Source organism: Lampris incognitus, chromosome 16 (assembly GCF_029633865.1).
Source record: "Lampris incognitus isolate fLamInc1 chromosome 16, fLamInc1.hap2, whole genome shotgun sequence".
Classification (NCBI taxonomy): domain Eukaryota; kingdom Metazoa; phylum Chordata; class Actinopteri; order Lampriformes; family Lampridae; genus Lampris; species Lampris incognitus.
In genome coordinates, this window is record NC_079226.1 from 41,902,141 (window position 1) to 41,927,986 (window position 25,846).

Genomic DNA, 25,846 nt, shown 5'->3' on the forward strand with positions numbered 1-25,846 from the left:
CCTGGATCGGCAGAGGGGGTGGGGCAGCGACCGGGACAGCTCGGAAGGGTGGAGTAATTGCCCAAGTACAATCAGGGAGAAAAGGGGGGGGAACCCCACTCCCCCCAAAAAAAGACAGCATGGAATGGCATTCAGAGCATAATGTGGCAGACTTCCATGTGAAACAGGAAATTGGAGCGGAACAAAAGCCTGGGAGGGAAGTGACTTGATCCTTCAGGATTTAATTGGATCTTGGAAAACGTTTCATATTGTTGTTAGGAATGTTGCTCACCCGCCCGCTCGGACACGGTGACACAATCACTGAAACTTGGCTGTTTTACAGGAAGTTGCGGTGACTGGAATTTGATGTAAAACATGATAAAAGCTGAATTTTGGACATAAGTTGTGGAAAAGGTGCAGAATATGATGAAGAAATGAGCCACTAAGGTAAAACAAAGTCCATTTTGATTCCATGTGCCCTGCTTGTGTCTTTAACCTTCACAGATACCGTGATCCATATCAGCTACGTGAACCCGGACCGTGAGGATCACAAGTTCACACCAAAATACTACATTTCCTCTCTGACGCACATCCAGCTAATCCCTGGTTTTCAGTTACATCAGACCCTGTCCTGCACCGTGAACCCCGCCATACCATCACCACGTCCTTCACTTTCAGCCTGAAGGACTAGTGAGAGCACTACATTCATCCTGCCTTGCTAGTTTTGTGAACTTTTTTTTCTGTTGCCATTATTAGTTCAGCTGCTTCACACTACAGCTAGTGCCAGCAAACAGGCAGCAATACATGGCCTGCAGCAAACAGGCAGCAATACATGGCCATACAGGCAGCAATACATGGATTCTGAGCCATGCACCCTTCCCCATCAATGGAAATCCCAGTAAAGATCCTGGATCTTGGGGCCCTGACACACCGGGCCAACGGCCGGCTGTCAGCCAATGTTGGGCCATCGGTGAGCGTCTATGACCCTAGTTTTTGCGGTGTGTACCGCACTGTCGGCACTAGTCAGGCTCCTGTCGGACCCCTGTCGGCAGCTTTCCAGCCGATTCAGCATGTTGAATGGGCGGAGCCCGTCAGTGAGAGAGATCACTCTGATTGGCTGTTCAGCTTAGCTAATCAGTGCAGAACCTACATGCTAGTAGGCTGTCAGCTGTAGTCTTTGCGGTGTGTTCAAGTTCTACTTTTTGGCCCAGACAGCAGGTGACGTGAGGCGACGCAACCGTCGGCCTTCGTCGCCACTAGTCGGTTTGGCGTGTCTGGGCCCTTAGTTCGGTGTGAGTGGGGTAAATTTCCACTCTAACAACCAGGTGTCAAAGTCAGTTAATGCGCATAAAATAAAGACAGAAAATGCTGCTTGTGCACGCTTACGTCACAAGAGGGGTGTAAATATATGGGAGAATTACCAGCTGCTTGGCTTTGGACTAGCTCCCGGAAACGGTAGGGTGGGTGATCATGACAACATCAAATATGTTTTTACTGAATACACTGATATAGATGATGATATAGATAATGTGAATACACTGACATAGATGATGACATAGATGATGTCAATACACTGATATAATGTGAATACACTGATATAGATGATGATATAATGTGAATACACTGACATAGATGACGACATAGATAATGTGAATACACTGATATAGATGATGTGAATACACTGATATACACTGATATAGATGATGATACAGATAATGTGAATACACTGACATAGATGATGATATAGATAATGTGAATACACTGATATAGATGATGTGAATACACTGATATAATGTGAATACACTGATATAGATGATGATATAGATAATGTGAATACACTGATATAATGTGAATAGACTGACATAGATGATGATATAGATGTGAATACACTGATATAGATGATATAGATAATGTGAATACACTGATGTGAATACACTGACATAGATGATGACATAGATGTGAATACACTGATATAATGTGAATACACTGATATAGATGATGATATAGATAATGTGAATACACCGATATAGATGATGATATAGATAATGTGAATACACTGATATAGATGATGATATAATGTGAATACACTGACATAGATGATGACATAGATAATGTGAATACACTGATATAGATGATGTGAATACACTGATATAATGTGAATACACTGATATAGATGATGTGAATACACTGATATAATGTGAATACACTGATATAGATGATGATATAGATAATGTGAATGCACTGATATACGTAGATGATGATATAGGTAATTTGAATACACTGATATACAGTGGTGTGAAAAAGTGTTTGCCCCCTTCCTGATTTCTTATTTTTTTGCATGTTTGTCACACTTAAATGTTTCAGATCATCAAACAAATTTAAATATTAGACGAAGATAACACAAGTAAACATGTAGGTTTGGATTTTTATTTTCCTTTAATAATAAAAACCTTCATTAAAAAACTGCATTTTGTGTTTACTTGTGTTATCTTTGTCTAATATTTAGTTTGATGATCTGAAACACTGAAGTGTGACAAACATGCAAAGAAATAAGAAATCAGGAAGGGGGCAAACACTTTTTCACACCACTCTAGATGATGTGAATACATTGATATAATGTGAATACACTGATATAGATAATGAGAATACACTGACAGATGATGTGAATACACTGATATAGATGTGATTACACTGATATAGATAATGATATAATGTGAATACACTGATACAGATAATGTGAATACACTGACAGATAATGTGAATACACTGATATAGATGAGGATATAATATGAATACACTGATAAAGATAATGTGAATACACTGAAATAGATGATGTGAATACACTGATACAGATAATGTGAATACACTGAAATAGATGATGTGAATACACTGACATAGATGTGAATACACTGATACAGATAATGTGAATACACTGAAATAGATGTGAATACACTGATATAGATAAGGATATAAATAATGTGAATACACTGATATAGATGATGTGAATACACTGATATAGATGATGTGAATACACTGATATAGATGTGAATACACTGATATAGATAAGGATATAAATAATGTGAATACACTGATATAGATGATGTGAATACACTGAAATAGATGTGAATACACTGATATAGATAAGGATATAAATAATGTGAATACACTGATATAGATGATGCGAATACACTGATATAGATGATGTAAATACACTGATATAGATAAGGATATAGATCATGTGAATACACCTATAGATAATGAGAATACACTGATATAGATAATGATATAGATAATCTGACAATATTTTGGGGATCACCATTGGTGCATTCATTACATACAAGACAATTTTGAGAAATTATCTTTTGTTTTCTGACGCCCCTCCCCTTTCTCCCCAATTGTATTCAGCTAACTACCCCACTCTTCCAAGCCGTCCCGGTCGCTGCTCCACCCCCTCTGCCGATCCGGGGAGGGCTGCAGACTACCACATGCCTCCTCCCATACATGTGAAGTCACCAGCCGCTTCTTTTCACCTGACAGTGAGGAGTTTCACCAGGGGGATGTAGCACGTGGGAGGATCACACTATTCCCCTCAGTTCCCCCTCCCCCCCAAACAGGTGCCCTAACTGACCAGAGGAGGCGCTAGTGCAGCAACCAGGACACACACCCATATCCGGCTTCCCACCTGCAGACACGGCTAATTGTGTCTGTAGGGACGCCCGACCAAGCCGGAGGTAATGCAGGGATTCGATCCAGCGAGCTGCGTGTTGGTAGGAAACGGAATAGACGGCCACGCCACCCGGACGCCCCCTTGGGAAATGATCTTTAGTAATGTGGATGTGATGACAAGCTCATAGAGGCACTCAATGTTCACTTCACTCAGCTCAAACAGTCTCTCAAGCTGAGAAAACTCTACCACTGTACTGTAATGCAGGGTTTGAGACCGGGGAATGACAACGTTTAACATATGTAACAATACAACACAAACCACATCCCAGATGTAACAATATTACACAAAACACATCCCAGATGTAACAACACTACACAAACCACATCCCAGATGTAACAACATTACACAAACCACATCCCAGATGTAACAACATTACACAAACCACATCCCAGATGTAACAACACTACACAAACCACATCCCAGATGTAACAACACTACACAAACCACATCCCAGATGTAACAACACTACACAAACCACATCCCAGATGACGTGTAGTCTCATGTTAAAATAGTCAGTTACATTCAATTCAACGTACTGTCACTAAAAACAATGTGCAGGCACATGTGTGAAAAGGAAATGAGTGGAATTGATATATAAATGATTGATTTATCAATATAATTGATATATTGATAAATTCCTCAGCTCTTGTAAAACTAAGCACATCACCACTTCATTGGCTTCAAGTTCACGTCAGAATCTGGAAGTTGGAAGATTGTCTTTTTTGTCATGATATACTTTCAAGGGGCTGGCACCATCTTGCAGAACCTAGCTCCTGGGCCCCTGCTCTAGTCTGTGCCCCCCCCCCAGGGTATCTGATAACTTTTTAACTTTTTCCAGGGTTTAGGCTTAAACGGACACAATCACAATTTTCAGCACATTCTCGATATATACGTCGTAGGGACGACGTTTCATAGCAGCCATGATGCTGAGCACTCCTCTGCGGATCTCTGAAACACTGCCAAAACTGTGCAGAAAAGCAGTGACTGAAAACCGGAACCCTTACGTTCCTCTTGATGCTCAACAATCCAGGTAAGGAAGTCCCAGAAGGTTGAATCAGGTCATCTGGACACAACGTTTATTGACAGATACGTTCAATCACTCATCTAGGTGACCTCTTCAGTCTCACCTGACGGCAGGTATCTCCACCCTTATAATACAGTTTATAAACCATACATCCTTATAAACAATACAGTGACACAACAACCCAAACCAATGATCAGTCTGATATGCAAATTATCGTGACGATCAACTAGAATTACAATGGCCATGAATGTTTGCAATCACAGCATTGTATGATGGTGACAGATGTACTCTTAGACCCCCCCGGGTTCAGGGATGGTCGTTCCCTCTTCACATAGATGGTCTCTGTGACTCCCCGTTCAAACCAGCATTCCTCCCTATCAAGGATGTGCACATCCTCATCCTTGAAAGAGTGGCCACTGGCCTGTAGGTGGTGTAGACTGTGGAGTCCTGGTCTGTAGATGGTGTAGACTGTGGAGTCCTGGTCTGACGTGTTAGCTCTCCTGTGTTGTCCCATCCTCTTGGCCAGTGTCTGTTTGATTTCCCCGATGTACAAGTCACGGCAATCCTCCTGATACTTAACAGTCTACACTATATTGCTTGGTTTATGCCGGGGGACCCGATCCTTGACCAACTTCTGGCACAGCGTGTTTTGGGGTGTGAAAGCAACTGAGGTGCAGTGTTTTGAAAATACACATCTCAACTGTTCCGACACTCCCGCCACATACAGAATCACCACTGCTTTACCTTAGACAGTTGTTGTCCTTCTCCTCTCTTTGATCAGCTGGTGGATTGTTTGGGCATCGTCCTGGCTTTGACAAACGCCCAGTCAGGATAACCACACTTAACCAGAGCCTGTTTAATGTGGGATTTGTCCCCTTCCCCGGCCACTGGGTGGGTGGGGACGTTGTCAGCTCGGTGGTGCAGCATCCTGATGACTCCTAGTTTGTGCTCCAGTGGATGATGAGAGTCAAACGTCAAACCTTAAGTACTGATCAGTATGTGTTGGTTTATGGTAATGTTTACCGTAAACCAACACATACCGACCAATACTTGGGGGGGGGTCTAGTACGTCTGTCACCATCTTACAATGCTGTGATTTCAAATATTCCCAAATCCTCTGTGAATAGTACACATGGCCATTGTAACTCTAGTTAATGGTCACACCCATATTTGCATATGAAACCGGTCGTTATGCCATTGTATTGTTTATAAGGGTGGGGTACCTGCAGTCAGTTGAGACTGAAGAGGTCACTAAGGGCCCAGACACACCAGGCCAACGGTCGGCCGTCGGCCAACGTGACCCTAGTTTTTGTGGTATGTCCCGCGTTGTCGGCACTAGTCGGACCTCTGTTGGCAGCCTTTCGGCCGATTCAACATGCTCAATCAGCCGAGCTTGTCGGTGAGAGATCACTCTGATTGACTGTTCAGCTTAGCAAATTTGTGCTAAGCTAGTGAATCAGGGCCGTCGGCTGTAGTCTTTGCGGTGTGTTCAAGTGCTACTTTTTGGCCCAAACAGCAGGTGACGTGAGGTGACACAACAGTCGGCCTTCGTCACCGCTAGTTCTCTGATTTTGGTTTGGTGTGTCTGGGCCCTCAGATGAGTGATGAACGTTTCTCTCAATAAACGTTGTGTCCAGATGAGCTGGTTCAACCTTCTGGGCCTTAGCATCCTCATTTGCTGCTATCTTCAGTGGGTTACATCGCAATGGGCTGGATTGTATAAGAAGATGCAAATAACTATGTTACATACAGCTGTTGTAGTGATGCCACTGAACGCCACATAAAGACAACGACACACAGATTGTCTGCCAGTGGCCTCACTGTTACACTTCTCTGCAGAATTTTGGCAGTATTTCAGAAAGACAGAAAACTGCTAAGTGTTATGGTGCCAACTGGGTGTGATCCCTACAACACATACAGAGATCATGCTGAAAATCATGATGTTGCCCTGCAAGTTTAAAGAAGACTTGATGCTTGAGGTTGAAGCTCTTCCAGCGTGGACCAGCCTCCTGCACTGCAGGACACAAATGACTGTGTGTCTACGGGTGGATGTGTGTCTGCAGGTGGATGTGTGTGCGCAGGTGGATGTGTGTCTGCAGCTGGATGTGGCTGCAGCTGGATGTGTGTGCACAGGTGGATGTGTGTCTGCAGCTGGATGTGTCTGCAGGTGGATGTGTGTTTGCAGGGAGATACTCAGTTGTATGTGCCTATAAGGGCTGATGATCCTACTCAAATCACTAACTCAGAGGCCTGCTTGGCTACTGTGAAAAACTGGATGTCACTTAACTTTCTGCTTTTAAATTCAGATAAAACCGAGATGCTGGTCATTGGCCCTGCTAGACACAGACACCAATTTGATCAAGTAACGATAACAATCGACAACTCTGTGGTTTCACAAAGTGTGGCAGCCAAAAATCTTGGTGTTACGTTTGATCCCAGCCTTTCCTTTGATAAGCACATTAAAGAAATCACCAAGACTGCCTTTTTCATTTACGTAACAAAGCTAAAATTCAGTCTTTTCTCTCCATGGCTGACACAGAGACTCTAATACATGCATTTGTTTCATCCAGACTTGATTACTGTAATGTTCTGTTCTCAGGTCTGCCACATTCTGGTACCAAAAGTCTTCAGATGGTTCAGAATGCTGCTGCTAGAATCCTAACTACAACTAGGAAATTTGACCATATTACACCAATTCTTGCCTCCCTTCATTGGCTTCCTATCCGTGTTAGATCAGAATACAAGGTGCTCCTGCTGACTTATAAAATCCTAAATGGGCTGGCTCCATCCTACCTGTCTGATCTCCTTAAACCTTACATGTCATCTCCAGCTCTTCGTTCTCAAAATACAGGGCTCCTGTGTTTACCCAAAGTTAAAAAGAAGTCAGCTGGTGGCAGCAGGGCCTTTTCCTATCGGGCTCCATTGTTGTGGAATAACCTGCTTGCTGCCATCAGACCATCAGAGTCTGTTGAGTCCTTTAAATCCAAACTTAAATCTCATCTTTTTGCCTTAGTTTACAATTAGTTGCCTTTAAGTTGAGTGCTTCACAACCTGTACTGGATGGCAGGTTGGTTTTCTGTCTCAATGAATTTACCAACCACTGTTCTGCCGACCAGATTATCGAGTATAGATTACAGAGTATAGATTATGACTAATCGATGACTTAATTGATTATGGCTAATGACTATTGCAAACTGTTCTCTTCTCTAACATGTCTTTTCTCTCTCTCTGAATGATGTCTTCTCCTTTCTCTTTTTCTGTGTGTGAATGGTGCCATGTGAGTCTCTCTTGCGTGCATGTGCAGTCGGCTCTCCTCCCAGGTCTCCGTGGTGACGGTGGCCGCCATTTGGATGCTGCCTGCCCTTCCTCTCCTCACATAAGTTTTTCTTTTATTACATGATGATGCTGGTCGCGTGGCTTGGGTCCTGGACTGCTCCGTTGGCATGTGGACACTGCTTGGCATCCTGTGCATCATGTTCTTCATGAATCTTATGTCCATTATAATTCTGTTCTCCTCTTTCAATGTTGTATTATGTAAATTGCGTGAACACAACATCCATTGCACGCTGTCCGTCTTGGGAGAGAGCTCCCTCCTCTGGTGCTCTCCCTGAAGTTTCTTCCTATTTTTTCTCCCTGTTAAAGGGTTTTTTAGGGAGTTTTTCCTTATCCGATGAGAGGGTCTAAGGACAGGATGTTGTGTTGCTGTTAAGCCCACTGAGGCAAATTTGTAATTTGTGATATTGGGCTATACAAATAAAATTGATTTGATTTTGATTTAGATGTGTCTGCAGGTGGATGTGTGTCTTCAGGTGGATGTGTGTCTGTAGGTGGATGTGTGAATGTAAATGTGTGCTGTATGTATGTGTGGGGTGTTGTATGCATTACTATCTGGTCTATCAATTGTGCTTTTATCGTTTTTTTTTTCAATTCTATCCTTGCGTTTTAATATTTGCACAACACTTGCTTATAGTAATTGTTTATATATTTATTTATTTATTTCTGATTTTTCCCTTTTTCTCCCAATTTAGTTGCCAATCAATCCCTGTTTTAATTCACACACCCACCCTCGTACTGCATGCGTTCGCCAACTGCATCTCTCCAGCCGGCAGTCTCAAAGGAGACGCCTCGCCACTTTCGTGACAAGGTGAATCCAGGCCGAATCACTGCTTTTTCCCCACACACACACACACAGAGATGCCTTCATGTGATGAACACAAGCCGACTCCGCCCCCCTCCCGAAGACAGTGCTGCCAGTTATTGCTGCTTCATCGAGTCCGGCCATAGTTGGATATGACAAGAACGAGGCGTGAACCCTGCTCCCCAGTGGGCAACTGCATCAACACAAAGCCGATGCTTAGACCGCTACACCACCGCGGACTAACATGATAATTGTTTTTAAATGTGCTTTATAAATTAAACAACTACCTTAACAACAGGTTGTGTACATGTAGTCAGAGATATTCAGGGGATACACTGCAGTAGGGACAGTGGGACAGAGTAACTGACAGATGAACCAACACATACCTTAGGGTTCTTGTTGTCCTTGGCCAGCAGGGCTCGAAGTCTCTCCTGGGAGGGCGGGGCTATAAAGATGATGTAGGGCTTCAGGTCTGAACTTCTCAATACCTTCAGGGACTGACAACACAAATACACAAGTCAGCTTCAAACCCTAACCCATGTATCCAAGGTGTGAGACAACTACCTCTTCTTTAAACTACAGACATCGATTATGATTTGTAATGTTCTAATAAACATCATTTCATATGGCTTTTAATTAACATTCAGTCTGGTAGGTTATGTTTTTAATTAAACATTCAGTCTGTTAGGTTATGTTTTAATTAACCATTCAGTCTAGTAGGTTATGTTTTTAATTAAACATTCAGTCTGGTAGTTATGTTTATAATTAACATTCAGTCTGGTAGGTTATATTTTTAATTAACATTCAGTCTGGTAGGTTATGTTTTTAATTAACATTCAGTCTGGTAGGTTATATTTTTAATGAAACATTCAGTCTGGTAGGTTATGTTTTTAATGAAACATTCAGTCTGGTAGGTTATGTTTTTAATGAAATATTCAGTCTGGTAGGTTATGTTTTTAATTAACATTCAGCCTGTTAGGTTATATTTTTAATTAACATTCAGTCTGGTAGGTTATGTTCCTAATTAACCATCCAGTCTGGTAGGCTATGTTTTTAATTAAACATTCAGTCTGGTAGGTTATGTTTTTAATTAACCATTCAGTCTGGTAGGTTATGTTTTCAACAGAACAATGAAATCAATTGGTTAAGTCTGTGTGTGTGTGTTAACCTGTGTGTGTGTGTATTTGTGTGCGTTAACCTGTGTGTGTCCGTACTAGCCTGTGTGTGTGTGTGTGTGTGTGTGTGTGTGTGTATTTGTGTGTGTTAACCTGTGTGTGTGTGTGCGTGTGTGTATTTGTGTGTGTTAACCTGTGTGTGTGTGTGTGTGTGCTAACCCGTGTGTGTGCTAACCTCTGTGTGCGTGTGCGTGTGTGTGTGTGTACTGACCTGTGTGTGTAGACATAGAAGACAGATTTTTCCAGTGTTGATGACCTGTCTCACTGAGTCTGTACTGGTTCCATACAGGTTTTTCTCAAACTCACCAGACTCGATCAGTTTACCTGGAACATCATGAAGAGCAACAGCACACCAACCATGTGACACACAGCTCCACAGTGGTGAACACTTAACAGTCCTACACCGTCCAGACCACTGGCTGATACCAGCTCAATATTCACTTTTCTGTGGTGGTCTGAAAAGACAAAGACTAGTGGGATGTGGACGAAGTAGTGACGACTATAACTGTGAGGGTCAGTTTATGACTGCTGATGTGTGTGACTGGAAGGGTTTGTCCCACAAGACAGTAAAAATGAGTGTTGGGTGATTCAAATATAATTGTGTTTATTCACCATGCAGTGAAGCCTGCCCATCATCTATCCGTTCACACAGCATGGGAGTATTACTACACAGCATGAGAGTATTATTACACAGCATGAGAGTATTATTACAGTACTTCCCAGACCGTCTGTCTCAAGTCTTACACAAACTACAGCAGAGCTAACCAAACAATACTGTGTTGATACTCCAAATGAGACACCAAGTGCTGAATAAAGTCAACACAGTCGATGGAAACACATATGAACCCCTCAGCTCACCGCTCCTACTTTTACTCATCAACTCTTAACCTGCTTGTACTTCATTATGAGCTCTGTTTGTATTATTCAGCTTCACCGTGAATCATTTCCTTCAACTATATTGTTGTGTTACGTCTTCTTCACTCTATTTTACTGAGGTTTAATTTTTACAGCACTTCGTTTTTATTTTACTCATTTGCTTGTTTCTTCTTTTACTATTATTTTATCTGTGCACTTTTAAAAAAAAGTATAATATATATATATATATATATTACACTTTTATATATGTGTGTAATCTATATATAATTACACTTACATATAATATAAAAGTATATATTAATTTTATATATATATATATATGCAATATATATGTATACATATATTACACTTATATCTTTTACACTAATGTATATAATATAAAAGTATATATTACACTTTTATATATGTAATATATATATATTACACGTATTATATACTATAATATAAAAGCATATTACACTTTTATATATGTGTAACATATATATTACTTTTATATGTATATAAAAGTATAATGTACATATACTATCTCACACACACACACACACACACACATACACACACACACATATATATATATAGTATATAATAATTAAATAAAGTTTGATGGATTGCTTGATGTAATAAAATGCATTCAAATATAACAAAACACAACTCCTACCAGCAGCCAGTTCAGCTTCGAAGGCCTGACGGGAAACGAAGTGATAGTCTCTGCCACTGAGTTCTCCTTCACGTCGGCTCCGTGTCGTGTCTGCAGTACACACATACTCAGTATGCATGGAAAATAAATGTGCTTGCATCCATTATGAATTAAAGCAAAGGGCCGCACGAGATTTAGAAAAATTCAAAGTGAAATATTTCCGAGAATGCACTCGTTTTCAATTATGACCTGCACGCCCAAGTTGGTTGCAGCAAAATGGCTCAAACAGCAAAAATAACTATATTTTGTCCAGCACGCTGATAATTTTCTTGAAGCCGTCATTGCAAACACTGTCATGTGGAATCATGTAGTATTTGCAAAGCAGCAAATGGCGACCTGTCGAATAGGGGGCGACACTGTTCAGTGTTTCCCTTGTAGGTGTTTGTTTAGCGAGGAAGACTGGGATTGAAATTGATTTGCTGCTTCAGCTCAACTTGTCTCTACATGCACTCCTCATACTGGACTGCTGTGGTCCTTGAGGTGACTGAAAACTGTGGTTGTATTACCCAGTGTGCACAGCGAAAAGCAGGAGGCCAGATGTTTAATACAGCATCTGTAGAGTCACGTCACCGCGTTTAAAATCAAGTATTTCCAAATTAGATATGAGTCACAACAAGTGAACTATGTAAGTGATGTGAGTGGGAGGATGCAAGCCTTATGGCTTCTGTCATTAGTCAATCTACTCATTCTGATGGTAGTTTGGCAAAAAATCAGCAAATTACTACCTCAGCATATGTCTGTCTTCTGCAACAGCAGTCTACATCTTAGACTGGTGCAAAGACTTACTTTAGTCTTGCATGGCATACAAAGAATCAGTATGATTCAGTAAGGCGGTAGAAGCTAAGCAACATGACAGAGCTCTTGATATGAAACAATACTGGGTTAATGACATTTTAAAATATCAGCCAAATTAATTTTTTTAGCGTGGAAATTAACATTCTTTCGTGAGGTCCTAATTAAATGTTACAAGTTCATGTTTGTGTTGATTGATTCCTTACGGGGTACAGCTCCAGCAAAGCGCTCCGGCTGGCTGTTTAGTAACTTCTGCCTAAGCTCCGCCTGCCCACAGCTTGCTGGTCCAATCAGTGCAATCGGTCGCTTCCTATTTGCTGGTTGATGGTACAAAGCCATTTCTTCATATGTCAGAATTTCCTCGTTGTCATAATCTGAAGCAGTAGGAGAGAGGACAGCATTATTCTGTTGCATGACAGAAAGACAAGACAGTGAAAAAGTAGTTTGAATTTTCTCAAGGCTATGCCTCTTTTATATTGACTGCTCAAGTAGGACACAGCTTCGTTTTCACAGTCATCCATCTCTTCCTTTATACTGAACACGCCGCTCCAGCTCGCCATCTATACTTCAATGCAATTAATGGGGGACAAGTACAATCTTTGTTCCGTGCAAAACAAAACAAAACACACCACAGTTAAGCCAAAGATAACAAGATGCTACAGCACTCTATCACAGCAAATTCGAGGGGTAATTTTCAACATCTACAGTTGTTTTTATTGATACATTTCCTCTCTGTGTTTGCTCTGTTGTGCCAGGCTACAGTAACTACAGCTGGCTGTCGCCTGTAGGCTGCGTTTCAGGAACTAGCATGGTAGGATATAACCATAACCAACCCTAAAAAACAACTGTGCATTTTTAAAATGACCACTCAAACTCACTGTGATAGACTGCTAGAGCATCTTGTCAGGTTCGGCTGAGACATGGAGGGGTTTTTTGTTTTGTTTTTTGCATTAAAAACGGATTCTGGCTTCGTCCTCCATTAATTGAATTGAACTGTAGGTGGCAAGCGATAGCTGTGTGTCCAGTATGAAGAGAAGGGCGGATGATAGCTTTGTGTCCAGTATGAAGAGAAGGGCGGATGATAGCTGCGTGTCCAGTATGAAGAGAAGGGCGGATGACTGTGAAAATGAAACCTCCCTGCATACTTACATGAGCACTGAGTATAAAGTAGAAGTAGACTCAAACATTTCCAAATTGTTCCTCTAAAGTGTCATATCTCTTCCCAGAGATTTTAAATAGTTTTTCCTGCCCAATTTTCTCCAACAAACAAAATCAATGTCAGATCAGTTTTTAAAAGCCTTTCTTGAACATTCTTATGGCTTTTTTCCCTCTTGATCTGTGCTGATTAAAGTGGAATCAACAGGCGAAATTAACACGGGAGAAAAAGTGTTCCTAATGTTTTGTACACTCAAGTGTTGCAAAGTTCTGTCCTGGCAAAGTCCTGCCAGTTGGTGGGGAATTATTCTAAACGTTTCCTCATGAAAACAACTGCATCCTTTTTATCTTGTAATAAGGATTTTGACACTGAATGACATGTGAGCTCAATATAATGTAGTAAGTTTCTGTATCTACACTGATTGATCACAAACTCTTCACAATACGATTGGCAATGCTTTAACCAAGACAGAAGGTTTATGTCTGCAGGTATGCAGATGATACCCTCCTATGTATCACAACCACACAGCACTGTAAAGTCTTCATGACTTCAGTGTGACAGATGGACCATACCATCATTCCTGTGAGCATTATACAGCAGCTTCTTCCTCTTCCTCTTGTTCTTCTTAGCACACCAAAGCTTTCCTAGAGAGAAATAGAAAATGTTTGACAGATTTGGTTACGACCGACCAGACCAACACCTCTGAGAACGTGACTCTAAACCCCAGCTGTTTCTGACTGGATTCTGTAAGTATTTTCCTAATGACTTGCTATTGAAATTCTTCTTAATAGTTCAGGGATGAAGGGGCAACAGTTACGTTGAAGAGTGAAAGATAAAAGTAAGGTCTGACCAGACTTCTCCGGCTCTTTGTCTTCTTCTATTGTCTGTTTCATGGCTTCTCTCTGCTGCTGGAAACTCTTCCCTACAGAAAACACAACAGAAAAAAACAGCAGTCATTTAAATAGGCTACTCTTTACAGTTAAGATATTTACTGTAGCACACAACTTGATGTGAAGTAACTTAATGCCATGCCTAATACTGAGTAAATCAACCTACAGGCAAGATTCAAGATTCAAGAAACTTTACTGGCACACAGCTAGGCTGATGGTGTTTGTTTATGGTACAGCATGGTAGCTCCGTGTTAATATACCCAACATCCATCCATCCATCCATTATCCAAACCGCTTATCCTATACCCAACATACATTCAATAATAAATACATATGAACGACACATGACAATTGCAAGAATCATTAAATTACAAAGTAATTTTTTTTCAGTGTTTGTTTTTACTTTCACTTCATGCCCGACCAAGCCGGAGGTAACATGGGAACTCGATCCGGCGGGGCTTGCCCCATCTTACCTGTCTGATCTCCTTAAACCATACATTCCATCTCAAGTTCTTCGCTCTCAAAATACAGGGCTCCTGTGTGTACCCAAATTTAAAAAGAAGTCAGCAAGGGTGTCCGGGTGGCCTGGCGGTCTATTCCATTGCCTACCAACACAAGCATCGGTGGTTCAAATCCTCATGTTACCTTCGGCTTGGTTGGGCTTCCCTACAGACACAATTGGCCATGTCTGCAGGTGGGAAGCCAGATGTGGGTATGTGTCCAGGTCGCTGCACTAGCATCTCCTCTGGTCGGCCGAGGCGCCTGTTCGGGGGGGGGGACTGGGGGGGAATAGCGTGATCCTCCCATGCACTACGTCCCCCTGGTGAAACTCCTCACTGTCAGGTGAAAAGAAGTGGCTGGTGACTCCACATGTATCAGAGAAAACATGTGGTAGTCTGCAGCCCTCCCCGGATCAGCAGAGGGGGTGGGGCAGAGATCGGGACAGCTCAGAAGAGTGGGGTAATTGACCGGATACAATTGGGGGGAAAAAAGGGCAAAGCAAAAAAATTTAATGATGGTAAGTCTGAGGTCATTCTGTTCAGTCCCCCAAATTCCATCAGCCCTTTTGGTATTAATCTTGGTGGTCCATCACGTAGTCTTAAGCAGGCTGCTAGGAATCTTGGGGTAATGTTCAATGCTAACCTTGGTTTTGATCATCAAATCAAACATGTTGTTCAGTCATGCTTTCTCCAGCTCAAGCTAATCTCCAAAATTAGGTCATTTTTATCAATTGCCAACCTGCAAAATGTTGTACATGTTTTTATCTATTCTCGGCTTGACTATTGCAATGCACTTTACTCAAGTATCATTAAGGGCTCCCTCCACTGTCTGCAGTTGGTACAAAATGCCGCTGCTCGGCTCATACCGGGACAAAGAGGCATGACCATATCACTCCTGTGCTTGCCTCCCTACACTGGCTCCCCGTTATATTTTTTACTGATTTTAAAATTCTATTGCTCACTTTTAAGGCCTTAAATGGTCTTGCTCCTACATACATTTGTGATTTATTGACCTTTTATACTCCCTCTCAACCATTAAGGTCTGCAGATGGAGCCCTGCTGGTTGTTCCCAGGTCTCGGTTTGTCACAAAGGGTGATCAGGCTTTTTCTGTTAGAGTCCCACACTATGAAACTCTCTTCCTGTTGAGCTAAGATGAACCAAGTGTCTAGCTTCCTTTAAATCTCTTCTTAAAACTTTTCTTTTTATGAAGCTTTTACAAATGTTTGATATTTATTCATACTGTTTTTATTTGGTCTTATTCTTATTTTTACCTTGTCTGGATTTATTGCTTTGTAAAGCACTTTGTAAGTGCTATATAAATAAAGTTATTATTATTAGTGTACAGGGAGAAGAGCAGGAGAGACAGGAGACAGCCCTAGGGGTTACTAGTGCAGCGGAACAGGGGGCGAAATGTAAAGCTGTTCAATTTGACTCTTTGTGATCTGTTGTTGAGGAAGTCATATGATTCAGTGATTTATAGCCGGGTTGATGTTCCTATCCTGTTGTTTGGAGAATAGTTTGTAGGGAATTATTGTGTTGAATGCCGAGCTGAAGTCAATAAACAGGATAGTGTGTGTAGGTGTTGACAACTGTTTCAATGTGTTATGGAGTGCCAGGCTAATGGCATCCTCTACTGACCTGTTGGCACGGTAGACAAATTGCTAGGGCTTCATTTGGGATGATATGGGTGATTTGAGGTAGTCGAAGGACCAGGCACTCGAATAATTTCATGGCCACGGATGTAAGGGTACCAGGTCTGTAGTCATTGAGGTATGTTATCTTGGTGGACTTGGGGACTGGGATGATGGTGGACTGTTTAAAGCACTGTGGAACTTTACACTGGCAGAGGGATGAATTAAAGATGTCGGTAAATACAGGCGCCAGCTGGTCAGCACTGTAGCTGATTATAGCAGGGGAGAGTTGATCAGGCCTTTCCGCATTCCGTTTATTGCGCTTTCTGAACACAGCCCTCACCTCTTCCTCCTGGATGGTGAAAGGAGGGCTGAGGTGGTGAGAAGGAAGACATGCCAACTTTTTCAAACCTAGCATAAAACTCAGTGACTCTGTCCAGTAGGTCAAGGTCCTCATCCACAGTGGGCGGGGAAATTTTTTTTTTGTAGTTGGTCACCTTGTGCAGATTTTTCCAGACTGCCTTGGGGTTATTTGCAAAAAAAATTATCTTCCAATTTTTTGTTGTGGGATGATTTGGCCTGCCTGATTGCAGATCGCAGTTCATATTTTGCAGTTTTGTATGCCACCTTGTGTCTGCTGAAATTGCTGTTGCCAAATGACCGTATAGTTTCAGTGAGAATGCACCTCTCTATGCAGAACCATATGTATGACGTCACTGTGTTAGTGTACTCGTCGAGGGAGTCACACATGGATTTGAAAGTGTCCCAGAGAGTACATTCAAAGCAACCACCCAGAGTGTCGATTACATCTTCGGTCCAGCTTTCAACAGTTTTGGGTTTGGATTTAACTGTTTAATTCAGGATGAGGAGCCGCATCACATGGTAAGATTGTCCCAGTGACGCTTTCAGGAAAGCACGGTAAGCCAACTTGATTGTGCTATAGCAATGGTCAAGTATATGTGCACCTCTAGTGTTTCTCATGTGTTGCTTATAGTTGGGAAGCTCATGGGAGAGATTTGTGTTGTTGAAGTCACCCAAAACTGTTATAGGAGAATCTGGATATCTTCATTCTGTATTGGCAATGTGATGAGCTAACTCACTAATGGCAATGCTAGCGTTAGCTTGGGGGCAGATGTAAATAGTGGTTAAGACAATTAATGCAAATTCTTGTGGGAGATAGAAGGGTCTGCAGATTATAGTGAGTAACTCAAGATCAGGGGAGCATGACTTGTCTAAGATTGTGGCGTTAGTGCACCATCGGTGGTTAATCATGAAGCAGATGTTGACTCCTATTTGACTAACATTAACTGACCTGTCACCTTGTTGGCAGATTTACAAACAGCTGGACAAAAAGATATACAACGTGTAGTACCTAGTACCTAGTCTTGCCAGGCAAATGCAAATTGTAAAATCATACCTGGTACTAGTCCAGCAAGAGGCTGATTCTCTTCATCTCCATCCCTATAAGCCTGCCACCAGTTGGGGTCAATCTGGCTAATAATATGGAGAATGTCTCCTTTCTGAAAGGACAGACCAAGCTCTCTGCAGGGCACATAGGGGTCATCTGAAGGGTCATAGTCAAAATGGGCCTTCACATGAACCTGGAGAAACAAATAATGGTTGGGTAAAGAAACAGAGGTTAATAAAACCACTTTACAATGGGCTAGGTTTGGGTTCAGCTCACTACAGGAAAGACTGGATTCATGTGAGTGGTATACAGACAAACCAGGGCCTTAGATTTCCCTTAGGGGAAATAAAGGAGAAATCCATACGCTTAATTGTAAATATAAAAATAGAACGGGCACAGCACTATACAGGAAACTTGTGGGTGATTTTCCAAGAAGTAGTCAGAGGTGATCTTTGGCTCAGGAGGTGACTGAGGATTAAATGTTAGGTATGGTATACTTTTAACTCCATTTCTTCAGGTCTTTTCAGGTCAGCCACCAGCACTTCTATTAAAACAACGCAGAAGCAGGACTTACCACAGACTCCTTGACTGGTGGAGGTTTACTCTGAGAACTGGGAATCAACACGAAGGTTAGGACACCATGCATGTCCGCCTAAAAAACACACACACACACACACACACACACACACACACACACACACACACAGTGGGTTTTGATTCATATCACATATTTAAAGCCAGAAACCAAAAGATTTACATGTAAAGCAATATCCTCCTTGATACCTTCTGTTGCTGGCGTGCCTAAGACAATACAAAATATCCAAACATCCAAATCATGAATGCTTTTGTAGTTGCTCATGCTAATGATTACTGTCTGGAAAAATTATATGGCATGTTTACTTCTTCTCCATAGCAACCAAATGCAAAGGAAGTTATACAGTAGAGTTTCAGTACAGATATAGTAGAGCGTATACATCTATGCTACAAGTTAATTTGACTGTAAAGAAAATACAGGAAAACTGCAAACACAGCACAACCTCAGCTGTGTGTATATGTGAATATGTGAGTATGCTTACCAGTATGTCAAAGACCTGGTTGACATCTTTCCCTCTTATTTCTATACCATTTATCTCCAGGATTTCATCTCCCTCTGTCAGCAGCCCGCTGCGTTCAGCTGCTCCGCCTCGTACAATACGACTAATCACCACACTGTCCATGTCATTACGAACCGTCGCACCCTATATAGGACAAACAAACACAACTAAACCCAGATACAGAGATGGGATGACCAGGACCCAGTCCTGCTGTGACTCTGTGATACATGTACACAGTAGGGATTTCACAGAAGAGTCAACCCCCCCCTTTTTTTTTCTTCCCAATGTTTTCCCTTTTTTACATTTTACTCATCTTAGCAGTCTAACGTTCCTCTACTGGTCTTATGATGGAAAACATGTCCCCTTTCATTTGCTGTACTCAGTGTATCTCTCTCTCCAACTTTGTTAATAGATGTTAATGGCCATTATCTCCTGCAGTGACATACAATGTCACTCAAATCTGGACCAGGGAGTGGTATGAGTAGGTCAGTCAACTGCATCATCATTTAGAGACTGTGCTTCCAGTTACAAATTCCCCATACCAGACTGGATTTGTCAAAAACAGGCACTCTTTTTTTTAATCTCCGTCGTCTTTTCAACATTCTTCATTCTAAACCTTCTCAGATCCCAGAGGTGGTGGTATCATTTGATGCAGAAAAGGTTTTCGACTGCGAGGAGTGGGACTACCTTTTTTTTTTTTTTTACTTTGCGAAAATTTGGTTTTAGTGATAATTTTATATCCTGGGTCAGACTAGGCCACAGTGGCTAGTGCTGTCACCTCACAGCAAGAAGGTCCTGGGTTCGAACCCCGGGGTCATCCAACCTTGGGGGTCATCCCAGGTTGTCCTCTGAGTGGAGTTTGCATGTTTTCCCTGTGTCTGCATTGGGTTATCTCCAGGTGCTCCGGTATCCCCACCACCAAAAAGACATGCAAGTTAGGGTTTCTACTTCTGTCTGTGCCCCTGACTGAGGCATGGCAAGATGAACTGGAGTTGGTCCCCAGGCGCTGCATGACGGCTGCCCACTGCTCCTAGCTATACAGCTAGAATGGGTTAAATACAGAGAAAGAATTCCCCCCCACGTGGATTAATAAAGTAGCTTAAAAAATAAAAAAAGATTATTGTACTCATCCCCGAAGGCCTCAATACGTACAAATGATATAATCTCTTCCTCTTTCCAGTTACGCAGAGGAACGAGACAGAGGTGCCCTTTAAGCCCCCTGGTCTTTGCAATAGCAATAAAACCCATCGCCATAGCCGTGTAGCAACCACAACATCCATGGTATTCATAGAGACCAGGAACACAAGGTATCAGTTTTTGCTGATGACCCCTTAATCTGCATCCCCAAAATCTTGACATTATTGAAGGACTTTGGAATTTTTTTCCAGATATAAACTCAACTTGCATAAAAGTGAACTAATCCAAATTAACTCTGTGGCAGATAAATGTCCGTTTAGCTCGTTTCCATTCAAGATTTCATCATCAACAAATTTACTTATCTTGGCATTGCTGTAATACGGAGATGTAATAATCTTTTTGAACGTAACTTTCAAACTCTGCTAGGCTGTACTAAACTTGATCTGGAACGCTGGCCTGGGCTCCCTCTATCTCTCGCAGGTTGTATTAATGGAGTTAAAATTAATATCTTGCCCAAATTTTTACACCTCTGTCAATCTATACCAGTTTATATTAAAGACATTCTTCTCTTCACTAGATAAATTTATTTCATCATTTATTTGGAATGGAAAAATTCCTCGGATACGTGAAGTGGTCATTCAGAAACCCGGTGAAGCTGGTGGAATGACTTAACAAGTTTTCAGCAATATTACTGGTCCTGTATTGTAAGGGCACTGTCCTTTTCACACTCTAAGTTCACAGGCACTGAAATTCCATGTTGGTTAGCCTTTGAGAGATGTCATCTGTCTCTCATGTATCTTTGCACTCGCTTCTCTGCTCAGCACTCCCTTGGGCTCACCCTATAGCCATATTTACTGATAACCCAGTCATATGTGAGTCTAATTAAGATTTGGAAACAATTCAGACAGGCTTTCAAATTTAAAGATCTCCCTATTGGTACCTCTATTTCCAATGGAGTCTTTGAGCTTGGAAGACTCAATGGAATATTCACTTTGGAGGACCTATTTATTGAGGACGCTTTTGCGTCTTTCGATCAGCTGTCTGAGAAGTTTAGTTTACCTCAAAGTCACTGTTTCAGATATGTGCAGCTTTATGATTTTACTCGATCTAAATTTAATCATTTCCCAGTTCTGCTTCCGAAGACCCAATTGGAAACACATTCTTGAACTTAATCCTGCTGAAAAAGGGTATATCCATAAATTTTATTATACAATTAATACTTTTGGCCAAATACCACTTGAACCCCTAAAAATAAATAAATAAATAAATAAAATCGATGGGAGAGTGATACGGAAATGTCCATTCCAGAGGAAACTTGGGATCTAGTAATCAAGAGGTTACACTCCTCCTCTATATGCACAAGACATGGCGTAATCCAGTTCAAAGTAGGGCACCGCCTTCATTGGTGCAAAGAGAAATTGGCTGAAAGTAACCCAGATTTAGAACCAACATATGAGAGGTGCAAACAAGCCACTGCCAGTCTTTTACATATGTTCTGGTCCTGCCTGAAATTATAACTCAGTTCCGGCATTCCATCTTTGAGGCCTTGGCCGCTGTTTTACGTTTTCCAATTGAACCTTCTCCGAGTGCACATTTAAATGTTACTCAGACAAATCTGTTGGCCAACACCAATCTATTAGCTAGGAGGTGGATGTTGTTCAAATGAAAGATTAGATATACCATGAGAGGATCTACATCAATCACTAAATCAAGTTGCATTTCCAAATTCCACTCAACATGGAAGCCCTTTTTAGACTTTGTGGAGGAGTTAGATGTTCAGTTGGTGAATGGGGCTGACAGGCTTCCAATCTAATTCTCAACCCTCTCTCTTCTATTCTCCCATCCTTTTACTCCCCAGTTGTATCCGGCCAATTACCCCACTCTTCTGAGCCATCCCAGTCGCTGCTCCACCCCCTCTGCCGACCCAGGGAGGGCTGCAGACAACCACGTGCCTCCTCTGATACATGTGGAGTCACCAGCCGCTTCTTTTCACCTGACAGTGAGGAGTTTCACCAGGGGGATGTAGCGCGTGGGAGGATCACGTTATTCCCCCCAGCCCGCCCCGCCCCGCATAGGCACCCCAACCGACCAGAGGAGGCGCTAGTGCAGCAATCAGGACACATACCCACATCCGGCTTCCCACCTGCAAACACGGCCAATTGAGTCTGTAGGGATGCCCGACCAAGCCGGAGGTAACACGGGGATTCGAACCGGGATCCCCATATTGGTACGCAACGGAATAGACCGCGACGCCACCCAGACGCCTAAATCTACCATTTGTAAGGCGAACCCACTGATTTGGAAAGACTTGCAGGGTGGCTGCAGAGCAAAATATGGTCACAGTATGTATTGCATTACAAAAGCAAATTAATAGGGTAAACTGCTCCTAGTAGAGCATAGGGTAGGTTAAATGTAGAGATGAATTTCATTGTACGTATGTATGTACAATGACAAATAAACTGTCTTAATTTATTATATATGTTTATTGGCTGTGGTGTATATGTATTTATGGCTTATTTATGGCAGGCTGTCTTCACAGGCTCAATAAACTGATTCGTAAGGCCGGTGACGTTGTGGAGGTGGAACAGGATTCTCTGGCGGCGGTTTCTGAGAGGAGGACACTGTTGAAGTTATGTGCCATCATGGACAATGTCTCCCACGCACTCCATGATTTGCTGGTTGGGCACAGGAGTACTTTTAATAATAGACTCATTCTGCTGAAAAGCACCAGAGCGCCATAGGAGGTCATTCCTGCCTGTGGCCATCAAAATTTACAACTCCTCACTCAGAGTGTCAGACACTCGGAGTTAATGGTCATTGGACTGCCCTTCCACTTGTTTTACCCTGTCGGGTTTTGTTTGTGCTATTGTTTTGTGCTGCGGTAGTGCAGGATCGATAGGGTGTTATGTGCACGATGCTTGTTGATATATTTTGTTGCTATTTCTATTTCTTATTTCATCTTTTACTTCTATTTGTTTCTGTTGTTTGGGATGGTGGATTGCTCCCTCCGGGTTGGGGACGAGTTGTTGCCTCAAGTGAAGGAGTTCAAGTATGTCGGGGTCTTGTTCACGAGAGAGGGTAGGATGGAGTGGAAGATTGACAGGCGGATTGGTGCAGCATCAGCAGTAATGTGGATGTTGTACCGGACCGTTGTGGTGAAGAGGGAGCTGAGCCAGAAGGCAAAGCTCTCAATTTACCAGTCAATCTTCGTTGCAACCCTCACCTATGGTCATGAGCTTTGGGTAGTGACTGAAAGGGCGAGATCGCGGATACAAGCGGCTGAAATGAGTTTCCTGATTTGGATGCCTCCTGGGCGCCCTCCTTTGGAGGTTTACCGGGCACAGCCAACTGAGAGGAGACCCCAGGGTAGACCCAGAACTCGCTGGAGGGACTACATGTCCAATTTGGCCTGGGAGTGCCTTAGAGTTGGAGGGTATCGCTGGGGAGAGGGACGTCTGGAGTGCTCTACTTAGCTTGCTGCCACCGCAACCCGACCCCCGAGAAGCAGCTGAATTAATGAATGAATGTTTCTGTTTTTCTTGTTTCTATTTGTTTCTATTTTCTTGTTATCTTGTTAGTTTTTTCTTATTAGCGCGTGAGTGTTTGTAATAGAACCCAATTTCCCCTCGAGGATGAATAAAGTATTCTGAGTCTGATCGACTGCCCCTACCTCCACTGTGGAAGTGAACGTATGTCTCTTACCAGTGGTATATCTCTGGCCTTCTCGATGCGAACTATCTTGACTGTCTCTCCTCCCCATTGGGTTAGTGTTTCTCCAGCTGAGAGTAGGGGCTCAGGCTGCATTTCCCTCTCCGCCACGCTGTCATGGGCCAGGAGCAGAGCCTTGAATGAACACACACACACACACACACACACACACACACGCATGCATGCATGCACACAAACAGACTCGGTTACTGGCATAATGGAGCAAAGACAATAACCAAATGGGTGTGTGTTTCTTGCCAATACACTTTTGAAAACAACCATTCCCCACAGACAGTGCAGGGGCTGGTCAACTGGGTAGTGTGTGTTTGTATGTTGTGTGTATTTGTCTACCTGTATGTGTGTATTTGATAACAGGGTGTGGAGCTCCAGTCCTTCCTTGTTCTGGCTGCACTGGACCAAATTCTGGACCTGTTATCATGTAAACATCGACATGATCAGTCACAGGGGTTTGAAAAATTGAAACCAGCCATGCTGCAGGAGCGTCAACTTCATTCATTTGTAAGGCTCTCACTGGTATCAGGCAAGGTTGTCTGTTAATGACATTTCTGTTCTTCCTCTCATATGGATATTGTTTAGATATTGTAGTTCTGCAATTTTCACTCAAGTCATTTCCCTTTTGTGTCACATCTGTTCCTACTTACAAATCAAAACTTCCATCCAACATCCAAAATTAATCTACTTTATACTAGTATTTGTTACATTCATTCATTAGCATTTGTTACATTTTATTAAAAAAAATCAGTTTGAGGCCAATGTTTGTCTTTCTTTGTTACAAATATACGTTTACTTATATTTTTGAATCCTACTGAATAGTTAAGTAGTTATAGCCATGCTGAGTAAACTTGACACCAGTGTAATGTGTTCACACCAAATGCGAAGCCATTTTTTCTGGCGATAAGATTACACATAAAGTCAATGCAAAGATGCGAACAGATGCGAATTTGTGCAGAGCGACGCGAATAACATGAAGAACTACTACAAAAGTGTCCTCCCACATGTTGCATGAGAGTAGCGCCACTTTGTTTGAGAGAAGGTATTTTGTTTCACTCTTTATGAAGTCTGTTTATTCTGTTCCATCCTCTACAGAAACATGCCTACAGTTTGTCACAGTCTTCATGCTGACTGCTGATGATCAGGGTTGATCTTGTCCCTGCCTCTCCTGACAGTACTCAGCAGGAAGAGTGACGCAAGATGGGACAGAGGCCTTTTAACGTGAAACTAGGGTTTCTCTGAGATGTGGCCTTGGCCACCAGGACACAGAAAACAGGATTTCCAACATCAATTTTTCTGTCTCATCTATGTTGCTGATATGGGAAAAAATTTTGCTAGCACAGTGTGAAATGAATTTGTTTTTTTTGTTTTTTTTTAATGGCGGCCCAGGGCAGTGAAGCGGAGATGCTTGTCTGCAGCAGAAACAATGTGCTGAACTTTAATGAGAGTCCACTGAAGAGAGCCATGAATAGCAGCTCTCTGACAGCCAGCCAACGCCACCGTTTGGGGGGGGGGGGGTCACAATGCTCATATTACTGGAAATAATCTTAGTGGGACCAACGGCGTTATATAGGTTCAAAATAAGCCTCTTTTACTTATTATCTTGGGATTCCACATCATTATCTTACAGCTGAATAAAAATACAGTTTAGTTAAATCACTCTTCAGGGACTCGTAGGTGAAAAGCTGTGCCGAGTTACAGTGTGGATGTAGAGGCTCAATGGCCTGAGATAGAAATTCACTCCTACGCTACAAAACAATATCCCAATAGTCCTGTTAATCCATCATATAACTTTAGCAGCCCAAGGGGCATTACGCTCAAAGGATTTGTCCGATAAAAGTTTAAAGGAGTTACAAAGCGGCACAGTAATTTCAGATATTGTGTGCATTACAGTGTGTGTG

The 25,846-nt window shown here is 42.2% G+C and overlaps 1 protein-coding gene across 1 annotated transcript in view; it reads right to left on the reverse strand.

Moving 5' to 3' along the window:
- pals1a (protein associated with LIN7 1, MAGUK p55 family member a) overlaps positions 1–25,846 on the reverse strand; it is a 68,506-nt gene that overhangs the window by 3,752 nt on the left and 38,908 nt on the right. The window contains exons 6-16 of the mRNA XM_056295620.1: positions 24,285–24,362; positions 23,928–24,068; positions 19,071–19,232; positions 18,569–18,646; positions 18,004–18,187; positions 14,415–14,486; positions 14,137–14,208; positions 12,615–12,782; positions 11,578–11,667; positions 10,255–10,367; positions 9,255–9,365 (exon numbers count right to left, since the gene is read on the reverse strand). Coding sequence (XP_056151595.1) covers positions 9,255–9,365; positions 10,255–10,367; positions 11,578–11,667; positions 12,615–12,782; positions 14,137–14,208; positions 14,415–14,486; positions 18,004–18,187; positions 18,569–18,646; positions 19,071–19,232; positions 23,928–24,068; positions 24,285–24,362 — 1,269 coding nt within the window. The remainder of the gene's footprint in view (positions 1–9,254; positions 9,366–10,254; positions 10,368–11,577; positions 11,668–12,614; positions 12,783–14,136; positions 14,209–14,414; positions 14,487–18,003; positions 18,188–18,568; positions 18,647–19,070; positions 19,233–23,927; positions 24,069–24,284; positions 24,363–25,846) is intronic.